At 43.0% G+C, this 27,264-nt stretch overlaps 1 protein-coding gene across 5 annotated transcripts in view; it reads right to left on the bottom strand.

Annotated features, from left to right (window-relative positions):
• LOC117250035 (nck-associated protein 5-like) overlaps positions 1 to 27,264 on the bottom strand; it is a 253,092-nt gene that overhangs the window by 100,598 nt on the left and 125,230 nt on the right. For 4 of the 5 annotated variants that reach the window (XM_078165590.1, XM_078165589.1, XM_033615986.2 and 1 more), the window contains one exon: positions 12,537 to 12,600. In XM_078165590.1, coding sequence (XP_078021716.1) covers positions 12,537 to 12,600 — 64 coding nt within the window. Of the gene's footprint in view, positions 1 to 12,536; positions 12,601 to 15,846; positions 16,000 to 27,264 lie in introns of those variants that run through there. The other variant, XM_078165588.1, reaches the window with a different exon arrangement.

The raw sequence follows: 27,264 nt of genomic DNA, 5'->3' as shown, positions 1-27,264 counted from the left end.
GGTAGCTGGAGAGGTGCCGGTTCACCTCCTGGGCACTGCCGAGGTGCCCCTGAGCAAGGCACCAAACCCCCCAACCGCTCAGAGCGCCTGTCATGGGCAGCCCACTCTGACATCTCTCCACTTAGTGCATGTATAGGTCCAGTTTGTGCATGTGTGTGTTCGGACCTATGTGTAATTGACAACAGAGTGATAAATTGAATTTCCCCTCAGGGGGATTAATAAAGTATATATTAAAAAAAAAAAAAAAAAAAAAAAAAGGTACTTTTGATTCTGTGATGAATTGTACCTTTGAGGAAAAAATGGGCAAAGAGATGAAGAAACATAAAGGATTTCATTCCTACAGCACTCTGAATGCATACTAACAATATTTACTTACATGGCAAAGATGTTTTCCTTACGGGTGGAAATGTGTTCTCAATAATACAAACATAAAGGCAACAAAAAGCTGCTAATTACAAGAGCAACCTCCAGCATCCACCAGTTTAGCTGATTTTCACCTCAATGCAAACAAGCACAAAGGGCTTTTCTGTGCAGCACCACATGTATTAATGTGTACAGTATTGTTTAAGTTTGCCTGGATTCTCACAAAAGCACGGTAGCTTTAGTCCTGATTTTTTTGTTGCCCACATGGCCTTACTAATGCCCCCCCGGCATAAACCACCGACCACTGTGTGTCTGCTGACACAGTCTTGCCAACAACCTCAATAACAACGCAGGATTTATGACTCACATTGTAGTAAAAAAGCCCTCCATTGCTTTTGTTGAATATATAATTTCGGTGATTTAACAAGGCCTGAGGCCATTAAATCAAACATTACCATATCTTTATGTGGCCAGAAATCCCCAGCAATACATTACACTTCTTCTGGGTTGAAATGTTTATTGTCAACTTCTTTTTGTGGTAATTGAAAGCATATTCTTTAATAAGCCTTAAGCAATGCCCTGGGAAGATATCTCAAAGTCAGCGCTGAGATGGGATGTGATGAAAACATGCTCGGCAACTTTCAGTGAGAACATTTACTCCAGTTAATCCAATGAGTGAGGAGATAATCCCCTCTCTTAACTGACCCCCATTGAATTAGATGCACTACCTTGTTTGTCCTGTGGAGGGCAACATTTTCCTGGACTAAAACTCCACCTTGACCAAAGCTCTAACAAACAATACAGGTTGGAGTTTAAAAAAAAAAAAAAAAAAATATATATATATATATATATATATATATATATATATATATATATCAAATGGAATAGGCAGAGTAATCTATAAAATGGCCCAGGCAGGATTTTATACTGATCTACTGAGCCATATATCTGAAACAAGCCCATATTGGGTGGTTCAGGATTAAATTTGACCTCTGTCGCAGGCTGGGCTGCTTTCATTTCCTGCTTGATAAAAAAATGTATCCATCTAGATATGGCAGAATTTATCACCAGCATGTAAAGCTGAGATTGAATGGGCTGCCATTGATTTCAAGATGCTAGATTAAAAAAACGGGATAAAAGAGATATGTGTTATATCCTACATACACTCCCTTCCTCTACTTCTATATCGACTAAAATTGTATTAGTTGCAGTGGAACCTAGAATGAACCATGCCTCTGTAATTGGACAGCATTAGATGGTAATGGTATTCATCCGAGCTGAATTACTAGCAGACTCGAACCCCCCTGATACCCTCCAACATCCACAGAGGACTCTAAATTAATTAGAGACCTCTGCCTCTCCTTGTTGTGCCCGCAATGCTGTCTCCTATAAAAGAAGAGCTGCAATGTTATCAGGTTAAGAGCATGCGTACTGTGGATCTGATTCTGTACGTTGCCCATGTGCAACTGTGTTCATGCAGGGTTTGGGGTACAGTTCAGGGGGCTCAATAATCTCTTCATTACACACAAACTCCCCCCGTCGGTTGGAGCTCTTTGCCTAATCAAAGGGCCGGGAGCGGATCTCTGGCTCGCTGCTAAAGCAAACATCAGGGACACAATACACTGCGCAGGTTCTTCATTCATAAATAAAACATGCCACTTGGCTGTTTGTGTGTACTCGTCAGCAATTCAAATGAAAGTGTAACATGAGGAGGATTTGGCTGCATGGTGCACATGTGAAACACCGGGTCAGATACAGACAAACAAGGTATTTATGTTTTAAAAAGTGTGTTTAAATACCAGGGTATTTTATCAGTTATGGTCTACTGGAGCATGTGTTGTCAGAGGTGACTTGTTATAGGAATAAAACAGTTTTATTCACTAAAAATCAGTGTCCCCCAGGGCTCCATCAATTCAATTATCATGGAGAGCCACTACATCAGAGTGTACCACTTCTCACTTCGACCGCCGCAGGCACTATAGCAAATAATACACACACCCCAGGAATATGCTAAATCATACGAGTGGCCCATTTATCATTGCCAAGGGAGCCCCCACCCTCCCCGCCCCCCAACACCAGCCCACGCACTCCCGAGTCATTCAGTCACAGAGTGGGTGAAAGGGATGGTGTGGAGATGCGATTTGGGCCTGGCTGTCAGCGCTCGTCACCCGGTGAATGTGCCGAGCGCTGGGGGGAACCCCGTCTCAGGGCCCTCGCCGCTGTCCGTGGCTGATAAGGCCAATCTGCGGAGACAGCACCTGAGTCCCCAAACCTCCACGCTGTCAAACAGTCTCCAAACAGCTGTCAGAAACATTCTATGAAGGTCCCTCAACGCTGGATCTCCGCGAGGAGCGGAGTCTTTTAAAGCTGGGAGCCCCTCGAAAACCTTTCTTTATCTGCTGAAGGCACACTACAAAAGATTTCCATCCTGAAGGTGCTTTTTATGGTAGTTTTAATAAATCATTGTCAAATAAACCAAGATAAGGTCTAATTACCACAAACTAATTAAACCGTGCTTATGCCAAGTGGAAGCCCAAACTCAAACAATACCATGGGGCCTGTGCTGAAAATGATCACTGCCAATCAACTGCTGTCCAACTTGGAAAGCTTTGCCTCAGTTTGCACAACAAGAACATCTGTTGTGTTTGTGTGATATGCTGTACATCAATTCAGGAGATTTTTTTTGTAAAAATGTGACCCAGTTAGGGAAAATATGCAATGCAGAGGATGCCAGTTCTCAGTTGTTGTTTTTTAAAGCAACACTTCAGCACCCAAATGATCAATTGTGTATCATTTACTCACCCGGTGTTATGTTGAATTAATGAAGAAAATGTTGTTATTCTCGCATGCCTCCATGGTGAACGAAGAATCCAAAAACTGAGAAAATTCTTAATGTGAAAGTCATAAAGTGAAGTCATATGAGTCCATGTTTAACAACAGCAAAACTATATCTAAACATCCATTTACATTTACTCTCACACAAGTCTCAGTACTGCCCAAACACATGCTATTTGCTAAAAGCATATTTAAAACTGAACTGAAAGTGAAACTTATCAATGACTCCATTGACAAAAAAATAATTTTACCTCACTGAACACAGGAGCTGCTGGCCTTGACTGGCAGTTTGTTTGTGTTATTGTGTTATTTGGTTAAGCCAACCTAACCTTTTAAAACACCAAAGTCACACAATAACACAAACTAACTGATTGACCAGCAGCTCCTGTGTTCAGCAAAGTAACAATTACTATTTTTGTCAATTTAGTCAGGTGCTGGAGAGAGCATAGATATGTTTTGCTTTCAGTTCAGTTCCCTGTCAGAGAGGGCTGTCTGTTTTGGAAGTGCTAAGCATGCAACTAGATAAATACAATCTTGGGACCAATCAGCTATCAGGCTAAGGGCGATAATCATCTTGGGGCAAGGGCCAATATTTTGGGGTTATCTGATGATCTAGGCAGATATTTGGGCTAAGACTTCCTCTTCTGCACGCCAGTCATTTAGGTTTATCTCCATGACCACATATCTGCATATGAATGCTGATTTTTTTTCTAAAAAAAAAAAACTAGTATAAAGCTATCTCATCGTCAGACGATAGCTGATAGGTTCCAAGATTTTGTTCTATCTCTCCAAACGGACTGTCTACCTGCCACTCAAACATGATTGGTCAATAGTACTTGGACTACAGGGACTACACTTCAGATATGAAAATCTTGTCCCGTTGCCTATAGTTATCTGCAAATACATGCAGATATCTGTTTATAGAGATAAGGATACTGTAAATGAGACTTGGATTATACTGCATGAGTTGTGTGAGAGTTTGTAAACTTGATGCTTATGGTTGTGAGACTGATAGCCAACAAGTCTCAAGATTACATTTATCCAGCCAAATGCTCATTACTCTCCAAACAGACAGCCCTTTCTGATGGGGAACTGAACTGAAAGTGAAATTTATCTATGATCTCTTCAAAGCCAGAACACAGGAGTTGCTGGTCTACCGCTGCCTCGCTCAGTTAGTTTGTTTGTGTTCTGGTGAGACTTTGGTGAATCTAAACTAACCCTTATTAAAACATCAAAGTCAAAAAACAACACAAACAAACTGCCATTCAAGGCAGTGGTTGACCAGCAGCTCCTGTGTTCAGCGAGGTAAAATTACCGTTTTTGTCAATGGAGTCTGGCATTGATAAGTTTCACTTTCAGTTCAGTTTTAAAATGTTTTTAGCAAATAGCATGTGTTTGGGCAGTACTGAGAGCTGTGTGAGAGTTTGTAAATGGATGTTTTGATATAGTTTTGCTGTTGTTAAACCTGGACCCCGATGGACTTCAATGCAATAAGAATTTTCTCAGTTTTTGGATTCTTCATTCACCATGGAGGCATGTGAGAAAAAACAAAGTTTTCCTCACAAATTCAACATAACATTGGGTGAGTAACTGATATAAAAAGGATAATTTGGGGGGTAAAGTGTTCCTTTAAGAGGGGCATCCAATCTTTCAATAAGTACATTTTCCTTGTTGCAGTGTTACAAACTATGTTGCATGAATCTTGCAGACTGCAGCACATGAGAAAGCTGTTTTCAGCTGATTTCTATCTTGGCTCCAGGGCCTATTCCAGCATACTGTGCCGCCCGCTCCCACTTTATATTCACAGATGCAGCAGCTCCATTCTTATCTTAACTTCTACATGAAACACATGAGAAATCTGATTTTTAAATAAGCAAGTCACACAATTAAGTTCAAGCAGAAACATTTCCCTTTATTGTTAACATCACAGGAAATAACTGTGTCAAACTGCTGTGTGTGTGAGACTCATATCTGTTTAAGCTCAGATATCAGAGAGGGTCCGCAAAAACCCAAAGAAAAATCCCTCAAAGCGAGATAGTTTATTTTCACATGTTGTTTACACAGCCGTTTCCAGTGCTCATAATCCTACCTAACAGATTTAAATGCCTTTTAAATGGAGAGCCTAACCCCCCTTAGCAGTGCAGGCACTGCTGCCTTTACGAGCCTCCATGAGCACTTCTGTTTTCTCCCTCGACAGGAAACCCGGCATCCTGCTCCTGACGGACTTAGATTGCACTTCAGAGTGGCATCAAAAAAAAAGTGGGAGACAGACAGCAGCCCTGCCCTGCACCACGCCTCTGGGCTGGGGTGTGAAGAATTCCAGAGAAAACCTACAGCAGCGATGCGGCTGTGAATGAGCGGTTTCACTCAAGACAGACAGGGCAGGCTTGTTGGAAAGAAACCTCACAGAGTAAATCGTGACCTGTGCTCCATCAAACACCTCACGGGAAATCCACTGTTTTTCTTGTGAGAGTTTCAAAGACCGCACGCCAAAAGCACCATGTCTAATATAAAGTTTAAGAAACAAACGGTGGTCTAAGAGACACAGATCTGGTGCTTGTTAGACCATATCACTCCAAACTAATAACAAATGCATCTTGTGTGGCCATATTTGAGCCTGCAAATTACTCAAAAAGTTGCATGCGATTCCCCCAAATGATCCATAACAAAAGAGTGTTGTACTTCTGCACTGCCAGTAGCTGTGTGTTTCACAACAGGAGACCCAATTAAAAACACACGCTCCTCAGTAAACTGTTGTTAATGCTGTTTCATTTACACTCACGGCTGTATAAATGTGCGAGTGAGACCTGAGGCTTACAATTGTAGCAGTGTGTGCAAGTGCCTTGCACAATCATAAAGATGCCTCCTGCATTCTTTTGCAACACAAAGTACTAGTAATGGTGCGGTGTTACACGTCCCTGCAGAGCTACTCAGCAAGGCTGCAATGGGTGGCACCGCCGCTTTCTGTGTCTCTGATCGCGTTACACAGAAGACACTAATGGATGTAGAGAGGAAAAGACCAAGGCAGGGAACAGTGGCTGTTAAAGAGAGGCATCAGATACAGAGGAGGGGGAGAGCCACTTCAAAAGTCCGTGGTTGTTTTAATCTGTCTCTCTGGGTTAGTCCCTTGGCAGGCGAAGATGGCGGTTGAGGGGGAGTGGGTATACGAGTGGGTGTCAGGGTTTGGGGGTCTGTGGGGCACAGGCTGTGGCTGGTGAGCAGTTCCCACTGCACACCGCCAGCACTTTGACAATTATCTCCTTGATGCAGCAGTCTCTTTTTCATTTCTATTGAAGAACCGTGCCTGAGCTCCGAAGCCTCCCAGGAATGCCAGAGAGAGAGAGAGAGAGAGAGAGAGAGAGAGAGAGAGAGAGAGAGAGAGTGCAAGGGGACTCTGACGGGGATAATCCCAATTTCAAATGGAGCTTAGTGATATCCCCCCTCCTCCCTTTCTTCCTCCATACTCCCCCCAACACCACCTCACCCTCCTCCTGTCTGGCACAGATAACTCATCCCTCTCTTTCTCCCTTAGCCCCGTGCATGCGCAGACAGCAATTCACACACCCCTCTAAAGTAATAATTAGCATGTCATCCACTCGCGTGTGTCGGAGAGCCGGGCCTGTAGTGGAGCCTTAAAGCGTGGCGAATTAAATATTTTTCTTGGGCTATGTTGAGGTCAGGCAATGCAAGGTTAGTGTTACAGTAGGTGGTACTGACACACACATACCCACATACAAACTGGGGACAAATTAAAGGAAAACATCAAGTGTCACAGAGAGGTGTTGGGCCACCACATGCTGCCACAACAGCTACAACGCTCCTTGGCATTGATTCCACAAGTCTCTGAACTTGACTGGAGGGATGAACACCTTTCTTCCAGAGGATATTCCCTTATTTGGTGTTTCAGTGATGGTGGTAGATGCCCCTGTCGAACATATTGGTCCAAAATCTTTCAAAGGTGTCACATTAGGTTGAGATCAGGGGTCTTATTTATAAAACAATCCATAGGATCCAGACTAAAAATGTACATGCGGACAAAAGCTAAGTTGCGTGTGCCAAAAAGTGTTCAACAATTTTCCTTTTCCTTTAATTTGCCACTCAGTACTGTAGGTACCAAAGAGAAGAAAAGGGGAAACTAAGCTACCATTAAATCACCTTCCACCAATCAGCTAATTGTAGGAAATGTCAAGGAAGTGGCAACCATGGAAACACAAATGCAAGTTGATGGCGAAAAGAGGTTGAAAAATAGGCCACATATTTTGGGCTTCGGTACTGCTTCTTTTAATTTGTCAAAATTTCTGTTTGACAGTTACTATTCCCTTTCTAGGTGTCCGCCATCATTTATGACATACGAGGTCTAGCTGCAGGCAGCGCTTGTCTTTGTGGCCTCTTTTGCGAACAACAGAAAAGACAAATAAAGCCATAAACTTGCTGTCAGTCACCAGGATAAACTGTTTTGATTTCTCTCTGTGGGGCCATGTGGCGCTGATGATGCAGGATGCACCAAAATTGTCTAAAGGATGTCTTCTCTGTCAGCCCATTTAACTTTACATTTACACCTCTTCATTTATTATAAGTCAGTGTCAACATGAAATAGACAACAACTATTTTTGTTTGTTGGGTCTGGATCAAGTGAACTTAAAAGGTATGAAAGTGACCTTAACTGATCAGTTCAACAGTTTATGTTTATTCCTACAATCACACACACACACACACACACACACACACACACACACACACACACACTCTGATGGTCACACGGTGGACGCACGCATTCCACTCACCGACAGTATGTAATAATCAATACTAAACCTTCTTGTTTCACATACACAAGCATAACTATGACAGTGGTGAAGGAGTCACAGAGAGGTCAGGGAGGCAGAGAGCTGGTGAAAGTGGGTGAAAAGGAGTTTGTTGTCTGCACTTTTCTCCTTCTCACTTCTTACATTTATGAACTGATGCAACACGAACATAAATGCAAAATTGCAACCAGTTGCTACAAAACACCCACATTTAGTGCCTCAAAAGTGGCTGGAAATACAATGACGAGTTGCTTCAAAACACCCATGTTTGGTGCCTCAAAAGCAGCTGGAAAAACGATTATGGATCGCTACAAAACACCCATGTTTGGTGCCTAAACAAATGCTGGAAATACAGCGATGGATTACTACAAAGTGCTGCAGTCTGGTGCCTCATAAGCAGTAGGAAAAACAGCGATTGGTTGCTACACAACACCTGTGTAAGTGCCTAAAAAGCTGCTGGAAAAAGCAGCAACAGTGCACTACAAAACACTCACACAGGGATGACTCACTAAATCACAACCAGTTTAGTAGTTTGTCAGTCTTAAATAGGGGTCTGATGCTTCGCAGGTATCTCGCTGAGGTTACACTCCATCCACAGGCCTCTCCACCTCCTGATGACAGAGTCAGCTCAAATTTACTCATTCATACTTTGAAACATTGATATATGTATGAAATGTGCAAATATAACGTATTTGTAGTTTGCAGAAACACACAATACAATGCCAACATTTTCTTCTGATGACTGGACTGAAGGAAGAACCACTCACATGGTAGATTACCCTCTCACTTTACACAATCATCTGGCACTGTGTCTAAAATAAGTTCAAGCCACCATGACAGTAAAAGTCTACTGTCTTGAAGTGGCCTCTAGCAATACACAAAGCCCTTGCTTAACTCCAGCGGGTGCTGATCTGTATCTGACCCCGTGATCTGACCTGCTCGACTGTGGGGGAAAAGGCGAGACGAGAAAAAAAAGCATTCTTCTTTCAGGGATCAATAGAGACACACACAAAATAGTGTGAAAATCTCGTAGTGCATCGGCCCTTGTGTGCTGTTGCTTTAGGCCCGCTGCCATAAAGAGAATCAGAGGCGTCACTGGGGTGCAGTGGAACAGCTGGGCCTGTGGTTAGAGCCTCTGCTCGGAGGCTGCAATCAGCTGAGCTCCGCCGCGTCACGTGGTTCAACTTTCTGACCTCCCTCAGAAACACATACTGTACAGTATGCACTCGCTCAGAGACAAAGAGAAATGCAGATATGCACTCATGTTTACACATATATCTGTAGATCTCCACCTCCTGAATTCTCTCCCCAGCTAACACAAGGCCTCTTGGAAAAGAAGTGAAAACACAATATCAGCAATTTCCAGTAAAGCTTAGCACAATGCAGTGTTGACAGGTTAAGCCCCAGCTGTAGCTTTATAATGTTATACAACCTGACCACGCATCGGAGTACCTGTTGTTCCTGCAGAGTGGATGGAATATGTCCAACCTACTGTGAACACAGCACATCAAGACCCAATCAGGTCTTATATTTACTCCCACCCCTTGTTTTTGAGTGCCACCTTGCCCCTTAGGACAGAGTTACAAGGGGTTAAGGTTGAAATCATTCAAGACCCTGATACGTCATCAGTAGTTGTCAATGCTGGCCTTTATGTAAACAGACACTACAAGTTTTGCTGGACCTTACAAATATGTTGTCCTCTGGAGTAATGATTTTTCTTGCTTGGGCTTCAGGCACGAAAATGATACACTGAAGCAACATTAAATTAAGATAATATGATTGTCATTGTAATTTTTTAAATCTTTAGTAACAAAGAAGAAAACAGTTGAGTGTTTGTTGCTCATACATACATCTTGTTGATGCTTGAGGGCAAATGGGGGAAAAAAAAATCTTAAAATAATGAATGGGATGTCTGAATGGGATGGTAAAGCTGAGAAAATACTCTGAACATAGCTCACATTTAAAGGGATAGTGGACCCAAAAATGAAAATTCAGCCATTATCTACTCACCCATATGCCGAGGGAGGCCCTGGTGAAGTTTTAGAGTCCTCACATCCCTTGCGGAGATCGGCGGGGGGAGCGGCTAGCACACCTAATGGCAGACGGCGCCCCAGACTAACGTCCAAGAACACAAAATTGAATCCACAAAGTATCTCCATACTGCTCATCCATAGTGATCCAAGTGTGCTGCAGCCCTGACATAAAAAGTTTTTTCAAAAAACGTCATTTGAACTCTGTTTTTAGCCTCACTGTAGCCTGTAGCTCTGACTGCTTCTCTGTGCTCCGCGCTCACGTGTGCGTGCTCAGGATGATCGGTGATGCACGATCTCTGAAGAGCAGCAGTCTCGTCAGTACTGATGTCCAGATTCTCAAGTGCAGGCATCGCCAATTCCCAGTCTGAGCAGCAAAGACTTTCCTCACCCGTTGGCATTGCTTTGCATTTGAAACAACTACACCACCAGCTTTCCAGTGCTCGACTCTGGTATTCTGCAGCTGGCTGAGGCTCATGAGCTGCAACGGCTGCTTCGTCCAGTAGCCTGAGTTCCGTGTCCATATGCTCGGGCTCAAACAAATACGGCTCAACAAAGAAATGCTGTTCCTCCTCAATTTCAAAGTCTTCAGACATGTTGGGCTGTCCTTTGCTAAAAGACTGTAGTGCAAATTATCTTTTAGCTACTGTGGTTACCGTTGTCTCCCCCTGCGGTGCAAGTGTCATGTGACGTAAACACAGGTGAGCAAAGCTCATGCTTTCGCTGGTCTCGCGCAGGCGCGCACACGTGAACGCGGAGCACAGAGAAGCAGTCAGAGCTACAGGCTACAGTGAGGCTAAAAACAGAGTTCATATGACGTTTTTCGAAACAACTTTTGATGAGCAGTATGGAGATACTTTGTGGATTCAATTTTGTGCTCTTGGACATTAGTCTGGGGGGCTGTCTGCCATTAGGTGTGCTAGCCGCTCCCCCCGCCGATCTCTGCAAGGGATGTGAGGACTCTAAAACTTCACCAGGGCCTCCATCGGCATATGGGTGAGTAGATAATGGCTGAATTTTCATTTTTGGGTGCACTATCCCTTTAAACTGGTAAAGCTATTTTTGGGAGGCTAGAACACATTTGTGTTGTATATGTCTCTGGTATTAATTTTAAAAGGTAAGAAAGGGAGGAGTGAAGGTGTAATGTGCTGCCGTTGACTGTGTGGGAGGAAATAGAGAGTTTGCCCTCTTGGTTGAGCACATGGTTTGATGTATGCCTCTGAAAATCCTCTGTTGTAGCCCTTACACCTCACCCTACCCCTCTATCTCAAAAAGAATTGGGATACCCTTCCCCTAGATGTAAACGTGCAAAATGGAGAGCTAAAGGCTAAGCCATAGAAGCAAGGGGTGTGTTGGGATTGAACCTTTGGGTAGGGGTAGGGCAAAGTGTAAGGGCTACACGTCCCTCTAAACAGAGGTTTTTCGGAGGCACACTTCAAGTGTTATGAGAATCATCTACAAGATGGCTGCGTGAGCAACAAAAGAAACCCACAAATTTTTAAAAAAAATAAATTAATTAAAAAACAGATTTAAAAATTGTACTATCTCAGTTTAATGTTGCTTCAATGCATTATTGTCCTTTATAATAAGCATAATAAAGGAAATTGCTGGTATGCTGATGTCTTGGTGGCTAACTAGCTTATTGTGTTGTGATGTAATGTATTAACCTGTGTTTCTTTTCTTTATAACAAAATTGCAAGAAGCACTTTCACACATGGTGGTCACCACAGTGGAAAGCTATTTAAAAGCCATTTTTTCTATGTGCTTGAGTTTTGATGCTGTAGTTGCATATAAGACACTACAGTGGACCCTAGTGCATCAGGGCATACACTGCCACCCACTGGCCAGGTGTTGTAATTGCAACACAAAAGCAAGATGGTGGACAGAAAGCAAGACATGTAGCTCAGGAATATCTTGCTAATCTTTCTGTAACAGGATACCTTTGCAGGTTGATAAAACTTGGCAACATCAAGCCTTTGCCTCGTTTGATGGCATATGATGCCTGAAATTTAACTTAAGTCCAGCAGTTAATTTCAACCACTACCCCTTGTTACTCTGTTATGAGGGGCAAAGTGGCACTCAAAAATGGAGGGGTAAAAATAAGACATGGGATTTTTTAAGGTCCAAATATTTCTTGTAACACCGATTTTTAAAAACTGACAAATACAGACAAATGCTTGGATTCTTGTTTTACATGCTTTTTGATCGAGTATTTCCTAATTTCAAGTGTTAATTGAATCATTTGAGACTGTTGCCCATACGGTTGGTATTGTTTATTATTGTGTTTAGTTGCTGAAAAATACGTGCTGATGCACACATTTCCCCAGAATTATCTTCTTCAAGATCAATTGATGAAGTGTTGAGACAATAAAGATTGACTTTGGCCGATGGGACGGCTTGGCACAGCTTGTGTGTGTGGGTGTGTGCATGTGTGTGAAGTGAGCACACTGTGGCACTTTTGGCTTTGTGTAGATTATAGGGGACGGGCTGTTGGACTGTGCTTTACCATTGTTCCTTCGCTCTTGCTCCGTGCGACTTCCCTCTGCAAGCGAGCCACGGCCAGCTTTTCCCTAAAGGGGAGGAAGGAAGAGAGAAAACAAGAGTGAGTCAACATGGGATTGCTGTTTAGTGGGTGACACGGGCAGTCAAGTAAGAGAGAGAGAGAGAAACTGACAACAGTATTTTTGGATTTTCTGTTTTTGCACCAAATCAATGTTTTTATTGTTGAGAAAAAGACTCATCTTTGTCTGTTTTTGCCTCACAGGCCTGCCAGCAAATCAGTAGACACACACACACACACACACACACAGCAAGGAGACACGGTCGTCCACTAACCACACAAAACAGCCCTGTGAGGCAAATTGTGATTTGTGATATTGGGCTTTATAAATAAAATTGAATTGAATTGAATTGAAATTGAAAACAGAAAGCTTGCAGTTCTGTCCAGACGAAAATAGCTCAGAGGAAACAAAAAGCAGGGCATCCTCCCGCCAGACCTTACACACAGACACACACTCATAACACACTCACTCTCCTTTACATACACACAAACACACACACGTGAACCAGGCTAAACAAAGAAATTGACTGTGTGCGTCCAATCTGTTTCCCACGTGAGGGCATTCCAGACTTTAATGGGATAAATCTTGGCACACTAGCTGGGACAATAAAGAAGCCTGTTTTATGGCCTCTCCCGAGGTATCACAACAACTGAAACACTGCTCTGGGACAACCCCGCCTGCATCTGACAGTTTGTTGAAAGCTCGTCATTCTGCGAGTGTTTTCAAGTGTCTGGAAGTACAACGAATGTGTCGGGGAAGAAAACACCTCCTCTGGCAGTATAACATGTGTTTGAAGCTTCTCAATCTGCTGGTTCAGGCCAAGAATCATTAATTCTAATGTCAAATGCTGCATTCATAAAGATGGAAATGCGGTGCTCTAAATGTCAACACAGTGTGTTGACACAAGAGGCACATGAGCTGCCTGATGTCCACCAATTATCACCCTAACATACATGGCATTAGGTATGCTAATCAAGTCACTAATTAAGATAATGAATGCATTAATTGGCAAATATTTAAGATAGGATGAGACATAGTTTGCTCTCCCAAACGAACTTTGTCTTGGAATCAGGTGTTGCTGATGTACACAGTCTCAAAGATACATGTGGAATGGACACAACCTCTGAAAGAAGCATTTTACTGTCTGGAAAGATGGTCTTTTCATAGATCTAGGCTGTCTATGCAGTAAATACTTTTGAAATTGGTGCTACATGACCAGAGAAAACAGAGAACAGGCATGTGCTTTGGCTCTGGAGGTAGAAAGCCTGCAACTCCAGAATGCCCTGCACCACACTAAACCAATAAATGCTCCCGCTGGTGGGTAATGTAATACAAGTTGCTTGTCTGAAAACAATATAGCAACCAGCTGGTAACAAACAATCACAAATTACAATACAGTTAAATGGTGAGCTAAAATATGTTTCTGAAAACATATAAAATGACAAATAGGCAATGGAGTAACGGTTTGTACTTGACCAGCACTGCTTAGTTTTGATTGGAGTTAAGTGTGAGTTTGAGAAGAAGACAGAAGGCCATCTCACTCTTTCATGATCTGCTTCTATACTCTTTGTTTCCATGGTGGCAGGAATACAAAAATGCAAAAGTACAACCTATTCTTCAAGCAACAGCCCGTGAGCCAGAGAAAATCTGCCAGATGACGGATGTTTTTTTTATGCTGGGAAGTGAGCAGGGAGATTTTGGTGCTGTTGAGATGGAATAAAGTTTTCCTCAGTCCATTTCTATGTACTAACCACACTGTTTGGGCACAAAGCTGGTTAAAAATTGACAAAGTATCCCTTTAACAATGCATGAAATGTGTTAAAATTACATGCTGGCAACACAAAAACAATGCCAATGCAAAGTCTATTACGAACGGTCACAATTTCATTGTTAAAAAGTTAGAGATGGGTTAAGTTTAGCAAAAGGAAACACTTGAGAACAGAAAAGTTCTTGATGAAGTTTAGCAAAATATTGTTGTTTTGATTAAAGTAACATGTACAGGACGTGACTTATATATTACTTGGCATAGTTACGTACATCACTGGTCGGACAAGTGAGTCAGAAATCTTCTTGCCATAAGCCAGTTTTTACTTGCCCCAATACATATTGCTTTATTAGCTGTCATCAAACAATTTACTTGTCATGTTTAATCTTTCTTTCTCCCACAACCTCTAACGCCACCCAACTGTTTCCAGGATTATTTAAATACTCACTTCAGCTCAGAAACTTTGCTTTACCTGCTGCCATTTTTTCAGGAGTGCCTGATCAATATAACGCAACTCTCAACAGAGATAGAATTCTTGTCCCAGACAACTGAGCAATGTTTTCTATTGTATCCTGACATATGTTAAGAACTTTGCGTACTTGTGTAAAGTCTATTAAATCATGTAACTACGCTGACTTTTGGTTTCACAAACAGAAACAGCAGTGTCATAGTTAAAATCCAAATTTGTTTGACCCATCCACACACGTCACTCTTTATACATGGCCACCACAACAAAAGATCCTCTTTGACTTTGTTTTGGCATTCTATTCTTTTCCTAAACATAACCAAGTATTTTTTGGTCTCCTAACCAAACCAGACGTAATCATTTCACAATGAAACGGCAAGTGTTCGTAAAAGACTTTGCATTGACATTGTTTTCATGTTGCCAGCAAGCAATTTTAACAAATTCCATGCCCACTACCACGTGAAGCATCTTCGCAACTGTACGGGATTTTTACAAGCCAGCAAGCCAACATCAGATTGCTTGTATATCTGGTCACTACTTGTACTCCATCTGCCAGACTTCGCTGCTCACTGTATGTTAGTAATGGGTTGTTAAGACTTTCTGTCCATTTCAATAAGACTGGGCTGTACTGTTTCCAAAAAATGGTACAAGTACAAAAATCAACCATAAAACACAGTGGAAAAAAAAGAGACTAAAAACAAGGGTTAAAGCATCCAGAATAACATCGGGATATCTACTGTGTATAAGAGGAAAGTTTTTGTCAAAATATTGTTGTAGACTCTGTGCTCACAGGAATACATCATACACTCTCAAAGCCACCTAATATGGGATCACAGGACCTAATAAAGGAGTGTATACAGCAGACAGCCACGAGTAATCACAGTCACCTGCACATTTTTCACATTTCTTCAGCCAAGCAGACACACAAACTTCTCGCCAACCTCCCCCAAAACCCCCAAAATAACTCATGACTAACATCGTCTCGTCGCCTTTGACAAGACATCATTGTTTCTGAGCGACTTACCTGTCGGGAGAAAAAACCCTGTGTGATTAAGAGGCAGCTGGGGATGTATAGTTGATGGATGAATCGCCTGTCTGGACTGAAACAAGAGTGTGTGCACTGAGCTATAAGCTAAGTGCTGGTGGAAGTCATTCCCACTGCCGCTCTAATGGGACCAGGCTGAATTAGGCAAAGCCGAGCCTGCCTGGCACACTGATTGTGAAAGAACTGGTGACAAATCCAGGAGGAAGTCAAGCAAGGCTGCGAGGCAAGGGGTGTGTGGTTTGGGTGTGTATCAGTGTGTGTATTGGTGTTTGGGAAGTTTGTGCATTCATAAATTTGGGTGTGGGAACATGCTTCCATAAAGTGAAGGTGTTGTTTACGTGTGTGACCACTCATAAAGTTATGTGAGAGTGTGTGATGGCATGCTGCACACCTGAAACTGACTAACACACTCATGTTCTAGTTACACAATGTGTCTCTTCCTATTACAACATACTCTGTATTCCAAACCATTACACTATGTTGAGGGGAAAAAAAAGGTCTCTGGAACTTCTCACTGCAGATACTGTTTTGTTAAACAGGCCTGGCTCTGGCATTCCTCCAGTCTGTGTTATGGCTGAGCGTCAGTCCTGTAAGGGGTTAAGTTTCAGGCCACTTATGCACAGGCATGTTCCAGGAGCAGCGGAGCATGAGCCAACTGCGCCTGGAGAAAAATCATCGCCAAATATAGAGCAATTTGACATTCTGTGTTAAACATAATTATAGGAACTGGCACAAGCGGTAGTCAAAACAGTAACATCATGCAGAATGCTCACCGGTGATATTTGCATCCCAACGGCGCTGACGTGGAATTATGTGATATCTGAACTGCAGTTGAGCGCATATAAAAGTCATCTGTGGTCTGTTAGATTCTGTGTTGGATGTTGGACATTTCTGCTCTGAGTTTGTGATTTGCATCAAGATGTTTCACCAATCACTCGTAAACTTTTAACAGCTGTATCAACTGGCCAATCCAAATAGTCAGAGTCCAACTCAAAGGCTCTTGTGTCAAGATCTCAAGCCATCTCTTGTACACAGAAGGCCGGTGTTGAACATGAAAAGACCCATGGTACGAATGTGATACTTTCTGTGGCAATATTGTATCAATACATGAATGCCAGGTATTGATTATTTATACTGCAAATACAAACAACCAATAAATTAAGCTTTTGGTAGCCCACTGCAAAAATTAAATCAGTTGCTTTTTCAGTCTACTGGATGCATTTTACTGCAATAAAGACAGTTTTTCTTTGGGGACATAATCTGCAGTTGAAAAAAGGTAAGCTAATTAACATAGTTCAAGTTATGGGACAGAACAGGGGAAGTATGATGCCCCTGATCCAGACTTGGATCCCCCCACCCCTAGCCTGGTAAGACCATCCTGATGATGTGAGATCAACATTTTGTTTCACTCTCTGTATCAGACTTGACTCTGTGTCGCAAAGCTTTGTATCCAGAAATTTAATTCCAATCAGGGCCAATCAGGGATCTGCACTGTAGCTGACAACATAAGCAGCCAATTAGGGACTGCGTTATAGTTGATGATGTAGAATCCTGGCCCCAGAAGTGTCGTAATGACGGCTCCTGAAGTAAGAAGTGCCAACCCTAACGTTAGTGGAGTAAACACAACAATAAGTGAAGTAATTGCAGAAATAGAGTCAGTAACAGCAATTCAAGAACACCTGGATTTGCCAAAAGCGTGATGTATCAACTGGCTTCATTTTGTGATGAAGATGTTCCCCAGTGTTTTGCTACACTAATTGGCTGAAGGGGTTTGTCTGTCAAGGTGAGAACACACATGCACTGAAACAGTTTGTGGCGGCAACAAGTCCAAACTGATACAGAGCGCTAAACAGAATGTGGAGCTCATGTCATCAGGATGGTCGAACAAAGTCTTACTGGGCGAGAAACATGAGCAGTTAGAAATCTTAGCCAACAGTTTTTCCATATTATATAAACTATATTTTCGAGGTAAAATCAGAGGTAAGCACACCCGTGATGTTTGTAATAATCTGTCACTGTGAAGGAAAACTGGAAGCTCTAGCAGTGTATCTATTTGTACTCTGCACACTGTGTATATTTTACACTTGACTGTGACCAAATGGGAATTATTTCAGGCCACAGTCCATGCCTTTATGCTGTACATCCGAGCATGTGATGAAAGCACAAGCTGACAGTTGACCGTGTATACATTCCTCCTCCTCCTCCTCCTCCTCCTCCTCTTCTGCTGTTTTTCTTCCTCTACGAGCCTCCGATGTAAAAGCTTGGCTGAGTAAGTTCCAGCGGCCAATCATGAGCAGTGTCGACGTGCACCTCCAACAGTTCTCAGTGACCTGGAATCACCTGATAGCACCAGAGGCCTTACCCCTGTAGAGCGTCAGTGGAGCAGGCCAAACCAGCTGACTACCTCAAATGCAACCCCCCCACACACACACACACCCTCTTCCACACAAACATTTTCTCTGGTGTTACTGTTTCTATGCATCAGAAGTTAATGTGGTAAGAAGCACAAAGACCTTGGTCATAAGGATGATGAAACATTGGCAACATTTCCAGTGGTGACTGTGCCACCAAAAAATGGTGTTTTTTAGCGAGACAATTGCAGCATTGCAGCCCAAGGGATGTTATGACATCAGTGGCATTTCCAGCAGCGATTATACACCAAAAGCTGGTGATTTTTAGCTAGACATCAACCGTATTTTCAGCAGTAATTGTGCCACTAAAAACAGGTATTTCTTAGCAAGATATCGGCAGCATTTCTGGCAGTGATTGTAAGGACCAAAGGGGTGTTTTTATGTGAGACATCAGTGGCATTTCCAGCGGCGATGTGCCACCAAGAGCCAGTGATTTTTAGCATGACATCGGTGGTTTTTCCAGCAATAACTGTGCCACCAAATATGGGTATTTCTTCACAAGATATCAGTGACATTTCTGTCAGCGATTGTGAGGGCCAAAGGGGTGTTTTTATGTGAGACATCAACAGCATTTCCAGCAGCAACTGTGCCATCAAAAATGGAAGTTTTTTCGCAAGACATTGGCAGCATTTCCAGCAGCAGTTGTGTTTTTTGTAAGACAGCAGCAGCATTTCCAGAGGCAATTGTGCCACCAAAAGCTGGTGATTTTTAGCGAGACTTTGGTGGTATTTCCAGCAGTAATTGTTCCACCAAAACTGGGTATTTCTTAGCAAGACATCAGCGACATTTCTGGCAGCGATTATGAGGGCCAAAGGGGTGTCTTATGCAAGACATCAGCAGCATTTACAGCTGCGATTGTGCCATCAAAAATGGATGTCTTTAGTGAGAGATCTCTGGCATTACCAGCGGTGACTGTGTCACCACGAGCGGCTATATTTAGCAAGACAATGGCGGCATTTCTAGCCACGATCGTGCTACCAAAACTGGGTGTTTTTAGCAGGATATTGGCAGTTTTTCTAGAAGCCACTGTGCCACCAAAAGTGGGTATTTTTTTTAGCAAGACATTTGTGGCATTTCTTAAATTCTTTCATTTTCTCCACTAAAAGCAGGTGTTTAATAGTGAGATATTAACAGCATTTCTTGCGGTGAGTGTGCCACCAAAAGCGGGTGTGTTTTTAGTTAGAAATCAGCAGCATTTCCAGCAGCAATTGCACCACTAAAAGCAGGTGTTTTTTAGTGGGATATCAACAGCCTTCTTAGCTATGAGTCTGCCACCAAAAGCGAGTGTTTTTAATAAAACATGGCCGAATTTCCAGAAACACCCAAAAGTGGGTGTTTTTCAGCAAGATATCAAAGGTATTTTCAGCAGCAATTGTGCCACCAAAACCAGGTATTTTCAGCCATAACATTATCTTTCCCTAACCCTAACCAAGCAGTTGTTGTGCCAAAACACAACCACATTAACCACAGCATTATTGAAATGAAAAGAAATGTAAAGTTTCAACATATCCAGGACGTAGTCCAACATTTATTCTGGCCATTTAAATGGTAAATAAATATATAAAATTACTAATTGGACCGTGGACAAGGGTGATTTCCTTACTTCTTTAAATATTGACACTTTGGGGATTCAAGCTAAGGTTTGGCAGATGTTCAGCAGTTATCCACGAACACACAGTAAGTTTTTACCCCTGCTTGCACACAAATACAAGTTTTCTTCTCATATTTTTAGTTGACACCATCTGCTGTCCACCCACACGCGCCTCAAAAATAATTTCCCTTCTTTTCAAATGCAAATCCAGCAGCATCAAAAGCTCTACATCCCTTCCTTTGAGATAAGACAGACAGCACAGCACAGAGTGATCATGACACCAGCCTTGTTGCAGTCGCAGCAGATCAACCCTGTTTCCTCCGCACATTCTCCCCACTCAGATGCTGTGCAAACCCCTCTCATGCTCACGCTGAGACAACGCGCCGACTGTTTGTTTCATGGCGGCATGCAAAGACACGATCTGTCGGGGCTGAGGGAGGATCAATCGCAACGAGAGTATTTGCCAACCTGAGCTGACATGTTGGACCCGTGTGCTTTGAACTGCATTGTGGGAGGCAGACGTTTAGCTGTTTTCATCACTGTTATCAGCATACAGGTGGTTTAATCCATTGTACATTGTTTGCTGTTAAGCACATAATGAAAGAGGGAAAAAGCGCTGTCTGTTGGTTTCCTATTTCCCTCCAGTACTGTACACCATCTTAATATTAAGTGTGGTTAATCTCTCCTCTGTGTAGAAAGATGTAAAACACCCCATAATGCTTCAGCCTTTTCCCCGCAGCAGTTACTCATACTGACATAAAAGCATGCATCAGGATGTATAAAAGATGCATAAATATCTTTCCAGTATTGTCATGGAGGCTTACAGGGAGCTAAACATTTCAATCGTTCCGAACCACAAACGTACACAGAGTGGTTGAGAGGGATGCATAAATGTTTGGATGAGAGTAGAGCTGCCATGCATTTATGTATTAGCGTCTGCACTCCTGCTGGGTTAAGAGCCCTGATGTGCACGCAATCCCCGTGGCCCACATACTGTAGGGCATCCTGTTCAGAGGGACTACATTTTGGCTCTGACTCCGGACCGGTCATTCCCATCCTTAATCCTCCTACGGCTGTGTTATGTAACCTTCAGCACTGATCCAAAATTTCACTCCAGTCCCCAGTGCAGGACAATGAGCTTACCGAGGCATTTGATAAGTTATAACATCCAACCCAGCCTGACAGGAAAACAGAGTTACAACAGCCAGGAGGGTGAAGTCGAGATGGGATGAGAAATTGCATTGTCAGCTTGAGGCTCTAAAAATGTCCGAGTTTATATTTTTAGATCAAAAGCTGAGCATTTGACTCCAATTCCCCCAAAGTTCTGCGGCCATTCCCACATGGATTCAGCCCTAAATTCATACATGTTATTCATTTGGTCTCAGACAGGCCAAAAATATAATTAAACATGAACAACATGAGCAGCTCCAGACTTCATACTTAATGACATCACAAGTTTGAGACTTACTTCTCTGGTTTTTGGCTTTGAGGGAGAGGAGGTCTGAAGGAGGTTGAACTTTCTTAAGACATGGAAATAACATATTGGAGTTCCTAATTTTGGGCGGCTAAGGCTCATAGGTAGAGCGGGTTGTCCACCAATCAAAAGACTGGCGGCTCACTCCCCGGCTCCTCCAGCCCCCATGTCAAGGTATCCTTGGACAAGATACTGAGCCCCAAATTGCGCCCAGTGGATGTCCCATCAGCGTATGAGTGCATGTGAATGTTCACCGAATAGCAGGTGGCACCGTGTATTATTGCCTCAGCCACCAGTGTGTAATGTGCGTGTGAATGGGTGAATTGTCAAAGGCATCTAAACGCAGTATGAGAAAAGTAATGTCGGTCCAGGTTTTTAAAGGGTTGAGTTTACAGACTGTGTTAAGTCAGGACTACCGAGTACCAATTCATATTAAATCAATCAACGCCAGTGCCTAAGGGTGCACCTGGATGAAAACACAGTGTTCACCTGGAAAGCCTTGTATGGAACTCCGTTGCTGGCTTCTCATCTTAGGGGCAGTTGGCGCCAGAAACAATGGAGCTCAGCAAAGCCTCCAGCTTCAGAAAAGAGGTTGAGGTCCTGTGAAGTGCCCTGAAGCTGGGAAGCCAGCCACTGAGCTCAGTCAGCTGTCCAACAAGCAAAAACTATCATTGCTGTTCAGGATTGTGTACTCCACATATTTGTCTGTTGACGTTCTGGGACACTGTGTCAACTTAAGCCTGTTAAATGCATTCTGTTTTCAAAATACACGTACGTTTTCACAGGAAATGTACAGTTTACATACAGTCTCTTTCAAAATGAACACACTACATTGGTACAACACCGCTAACTGACATTTTTTTTCCTTCAACAACAAACGCACATGGTTACATTTTGCCAACACACGTGCTTGGGTTTAGGAAACAAATAACAGGGTTTGGCTTTATAATCACACAGGAAGCAAACACCAGCCTCCCAGGTGAAAGTCGTGGCAGTTGCAGCTTGTTCAAAATCTTGTTTGTTTTTGTTATTAGCCTACAAAGAAAATAAAGATCTGTAAAGAGGTACCGTTGGGTATCGTTACAGAATTTGAGGTATCAGTTCAAATGTGAAAGGTATCCAACCCTAAACACCATCAAATTATTGCTTCTTTAAGACTTAATGAGCCTTTCTGCAGTCAAACACAGAAAACAAAGATGGCATCAAATCAGCTCTCATTGTAAACACTGCTTCAAGCATCTGAGGGGTGGGGCTCACACATCTGTGACTGCTCAATTGGTCCCAACGCATTAGGCAGGTCCAATCAATTACCAAGAAGATGCCGAACGGTCGCCTGACCTGCGCCTGTTTCCATCGCCTCACCCACAGCTGGTTCCTGACCTCCCCGTCTCCCGCCACGGACCCCGTCTGCACCGGAGGGCAGCGGAAAAAACAGGAGCCACATGTCAGCACCTCACACACCCAACCTTCCCACCCACCCAGCCACCAGCCAGCCAGGCACAATGAGCTTTACTTCACCACGGCAGACCATCAATTATTGACAAGGTGAAATGTGATGAGGTTGTGTGAGCGCACAAAGAACATTTTCTTGCCGCCATGTGGCCTTGAGATGTCTATACCTCATGAAAGGGGACATTTCAAATCAACATGTTTTGCTCTTTGTGCTTTGAAGAAAATCATAACACTTTGTATGCTGTTTTCTAGAGTGTCAGATCCCATTTTCATACACATTTAACTGAAAAATACAAAGACTAAAACACTCCTGTGACACATAAAAAGCTGTTTTGCACCAGAATGCCTCGTGACAATGTGGGTCATCTAAGCACCCTGACATAACTTTACCCTGATTCATACTTCCTTCTAATGTATGGAGTTAGACTTTGTTTGGACACGTGTGCACCACTCTGAGTAATGCAGTCGAATGAGTTGAGATGATTAGCAAGATTTATCCAAAGTCAACAACATGTTGAATGCTCTGAGTTGTTTATGCTTTCCTTCTGTGATAACATCAGTGCTTCAGGGGAGTCTCAGCCCTGGAAATGTTAATTACACTGCTGCAACATTATTGTAGTTTTTCAACGGGAGGGACTTAGATGATCTCAGAGTGCATGATTGATTAATGTGTGAGAAAATTATTCTTAAACGACTTATCAGCAAAACCAGAGGGTAATGATTTAAATATATCGTTTTGTAGGCTAAAATCAGATCAAATGCATGCTCCAAACTTCTGAAGCAGCAGAAATCAGACATGAGGAATCCTCCGAGACTCCTGCTGCTGCAGCACTGAGGAATGCGTGGATTACCCCTGCTCTGACTGTCTGTCTCCCTAAATGTTTTCTCATCCTGCGAGCCGCGGCCTGACCTCAATTGTTTCCCGAGCCACAGACACATTCCTGTCCAAACGAAATGAAACGTTGCGGACGAGCAGATGTGCTTTAAAAATGTCCGCAGCACCCGCCTGTCTGCCGGGAGGGTTTTCTCAGCAAGGATGAGCTAGACGCAAACACACGAGGGGCACTCCTGAACACATGCATGAACACACGTGCAAATACACTGGCAAAGATACGCAGAGATGTGCATACACACTCACACGATTGTTAATCTCTTATGTCCAGATCATAAAAGAGAGACTAAACTGAGAGGATGCACTGCTGCTTGACCAGAACAACCACAGGTATGATAAAGTCAGATATGTTGATACAGAGCACAAACCTTCAGACATAGCTTGTTTTGAAATGGAGTTTATCAAAAGACATTCCCAGCTACATGCTCACATTCCAACAGATAATAATCCTATGCCTGTGTTTAAGTTTTTCCACTGATGGCTGTCTCGTTTGAATCACACACCCTGACACATAATTGAGTTTAAGTAAAGCTCCCTTCACACCGGACTACAATTACCTCATGAGTTATGAGTTTACCTGCATTTTGTTAGGTGTATTCAGACACGAAACACAACTGCCAAGATACACTTAAATGTCTCAGCAGATCAATGCACTGAAGGATGCTTGAAATTAAGTTGTTTGTACAACATGTTGTCTGAGAAGGAAGGTCATATTCTCTTTCACCTGCAGACGTGGCATCAAGACTGTTGGGTTCTCCATTTTGGGAACTGTCTGACACAGCCTCCTCAATTCTGATATAGGAAACTTTGAATGAAGCATACTGATGCTCCTTACAGGCGCTTGCGTATTGCAGAGTGAGGCATACACCTTTCAAATCTCAACTATATGATGTGTGTCCAACAAGTTGATTAGTTCCAACTTCCTGCCAGGAGGAGAGCTGCAAACAGACAGTTGAACTGAACTGAACTGAGCATGTTAAAGCCCAGACACACCAAACTGAAATCAAAGAAGTAGTAGTGACAAAGGCTGATTGTTGCTTCACCTCAAATTACCTGTATCTTGGCCAGGAAGCTGCACTGAACGCACTGCAAAAACGAGAGCCAGTGGTCAACTATATTACGTACAAATAAGCTGACAAGGGCCGACTAGTGCTGCTGACGGCCCAATACTGACCAACAACTGTCAGCTTGGTGTGTCAGGGCCCTTAAAGGGCAAACCGACAAACTTTTTAACCCAAGCCCCATTTAACTGATTGTATCCCCATGTTACCTCTCTCACTGACAGCTTACCTGCTCCGAACCATAGTTGGAAACACGCTGGCTTATTAACATTAATCTAGCCTGACTCGTTATTAGCTGGTAACTACCATCTAGCAGTCTGGACCATTCTGCAGAAGCAAGGATGGCGAGGCGTTTGGGTGGCGTTCACTGACAATGGTTTTATTGCAGTCTTCATCACAAAACAATACACATGACCTTCTCATGAGGTTTAACAGTAGCCCTGAGCTTATCTAGACACTTAATCCTGCTGACTACCACCACACTTTGCTGCCTGCCGTTTTCACCATGACACCCTAAGAGAGCTGCTTCCCTCCACACACACACAATGAAGTACATGTCACACCCTCACAGGTTACCCACAAGGGCACCACCTTTAAAGGAGAAAAAGGGTGAGCCGGTAACACCTGTGTGAACCACAATGCACATAAAGGTAGCATAGCATCAGCTAACTTAGCTAACTAACTCACACCAAAGCTAGAAACAATACATTTGATTGGTTGAGGCTTGGATGCGTCATCAGAGCACTGAAAAAGTTGAGGCCAGCTCAAATTTGAATTGTAGCGGGTCACTCCTGTCCACATCAACAACTCTTGGACGTTTGGAGCTTCATGTCACAGGCTTCCACTGAAAATGACTTGTAGCAGGTTGCTGTGTTGCTTTTAGTTTGAACACAACAAAGAACAGTTCCATTCTGCTTTTGACCAAAATGTGGGTGAACCACAATTTTTTCCGTTGCTGCCGTGGAACTAGCAGGCTGCACCATGCACAACTGACATTAATGCTGGCCAGCAAGAAGACGGGAGGCAGACTTTGCATGTATTTAAACAATGTTTGGTGCACAGACATTGCCACTTTGTTTTGTTGTTGTTTTGCACCGTAATTCAAGCCCTCATTTTCCCAGGAAATTGTACCTGGTTGCAGACAGAATTTCACTGTGAAAGCAAGGTTTATAAGGTACTAATCTAAATGCTGATGATATCATTATTCTATATTACACTGTGTAATCAACTTTTACTTCATAATGATAATTTAAAGCGAAACAGTTGTTTATTTCCACTTCACAATTAAACCCAAAGACGCCAAAAATGTACTTTTACTGTATTATGAAGCTTCATGTATGGTGTTCAGTGGCATCGGTATGTTCAGTGCTAAAAACGCACACACATACTTCACATCAGTCACACATTTCATCCATTGTTCTGTATTTTACACCCTGGCTGGCCTGGGTTAAAGTAATTGGGGAACAGGGACTCAACATTTACTACTGTACCGTAACACTAGAAGGTTCTGCTGACTCATGGAGACTGCGCACAGGCTATAGGGTGTTTTACACCAGCTGTCAACACATCGTTTTCAGAGAGGCGGGCAAACAGTAGTCCTTTACAGAGGCAGACAAATGGCCGCTTCACACACAATGGAAACAAAGGTACAGTAAATAGGAGCACTCGAAACCACGGGGCTGCCGTCTCTGCTGCTACACACCCCTCGGTGCATGTGTGTGTTTGTGGCAGCTGTTGCAGAAGACAGAAATTTATCAGCAGAGTTCTCTCTCAGAAGTCAAGCATTGAACTTAATTTGTTACATCACTAGATTTAGATTCAGCTCATAACTTCCAGTCCCACTATTCTACTCACTGATGGGTGCAAATTGCGAGATATACAGGTAAAGATAAAAGGAAAATATCCTGCATGTCTGTCACAGGAATATTGCCATAGCATCCTCACCCTGGATCTCTGGCATGCTGGTAATAAAGTCATTAACAGCTACAGTGCTCATTGTAATTCACTCAAAGCAAAGAGTTGCACCAGAGGAGCTTAAATACAACACGAGGGGTGTTTGGAAAAGAGTTTTACTGCAGGTGAGCTTCTCCAGCAGCCTCCATCCATTTCCTTTCCGCCAACACCTCCCACCACTGGACGACATGTTTCTCCAGCTATTATCCCATGATTTACAGCCAAGATAGCGGGGAGCTGAAGTTTGTTGACATTCCCCGCCCCGTGCAACCTCAAATACGACACTGACCCCCTTCACAACCTCATAAACGACCCGCTCCGCTGAAAGCATCGCTGTGAAAGGGAGAGAAATATGACACAAGAGGGAATGCTCGTGAAGGCTGCTTTGATCTAAAAAGCTGCGAGATGCATGCAACTGTGAAAGTGTGTCAGCAGGAAGGCTGTGTATAGTAAACAAGGACAACACCATATTATCTTGTAAACTGTTGGCATGCAGGATGATGACCTAAAAAACAAACCCCATTTCTTTTTTTTTTCTTTTTTTCCAAGAACTGAAATACTTG

The sequence above is a fragment of the Epinephelus lanceolatus genome, chromosome 24 (genome assembly GCF_041903045.1).
Source record: "Epinephelus lanceolatus isolate andai-2023 chromosome 24, ASM4190304v1, whole genome shotgun sequence".
In the NCBI taxonomy this organism is placed as follows: domain Eukaryota; kingdom Metazoa; phylum Chordata; class Actinopteri; order Perciformes; family Serranidae; genus Epinephelus; species Epinephelus lanceolatus.
Note: the sequence above shows the minus strand (reverse complement) of the source record. Positions and strands in the feature narration are given on the sequence as shown.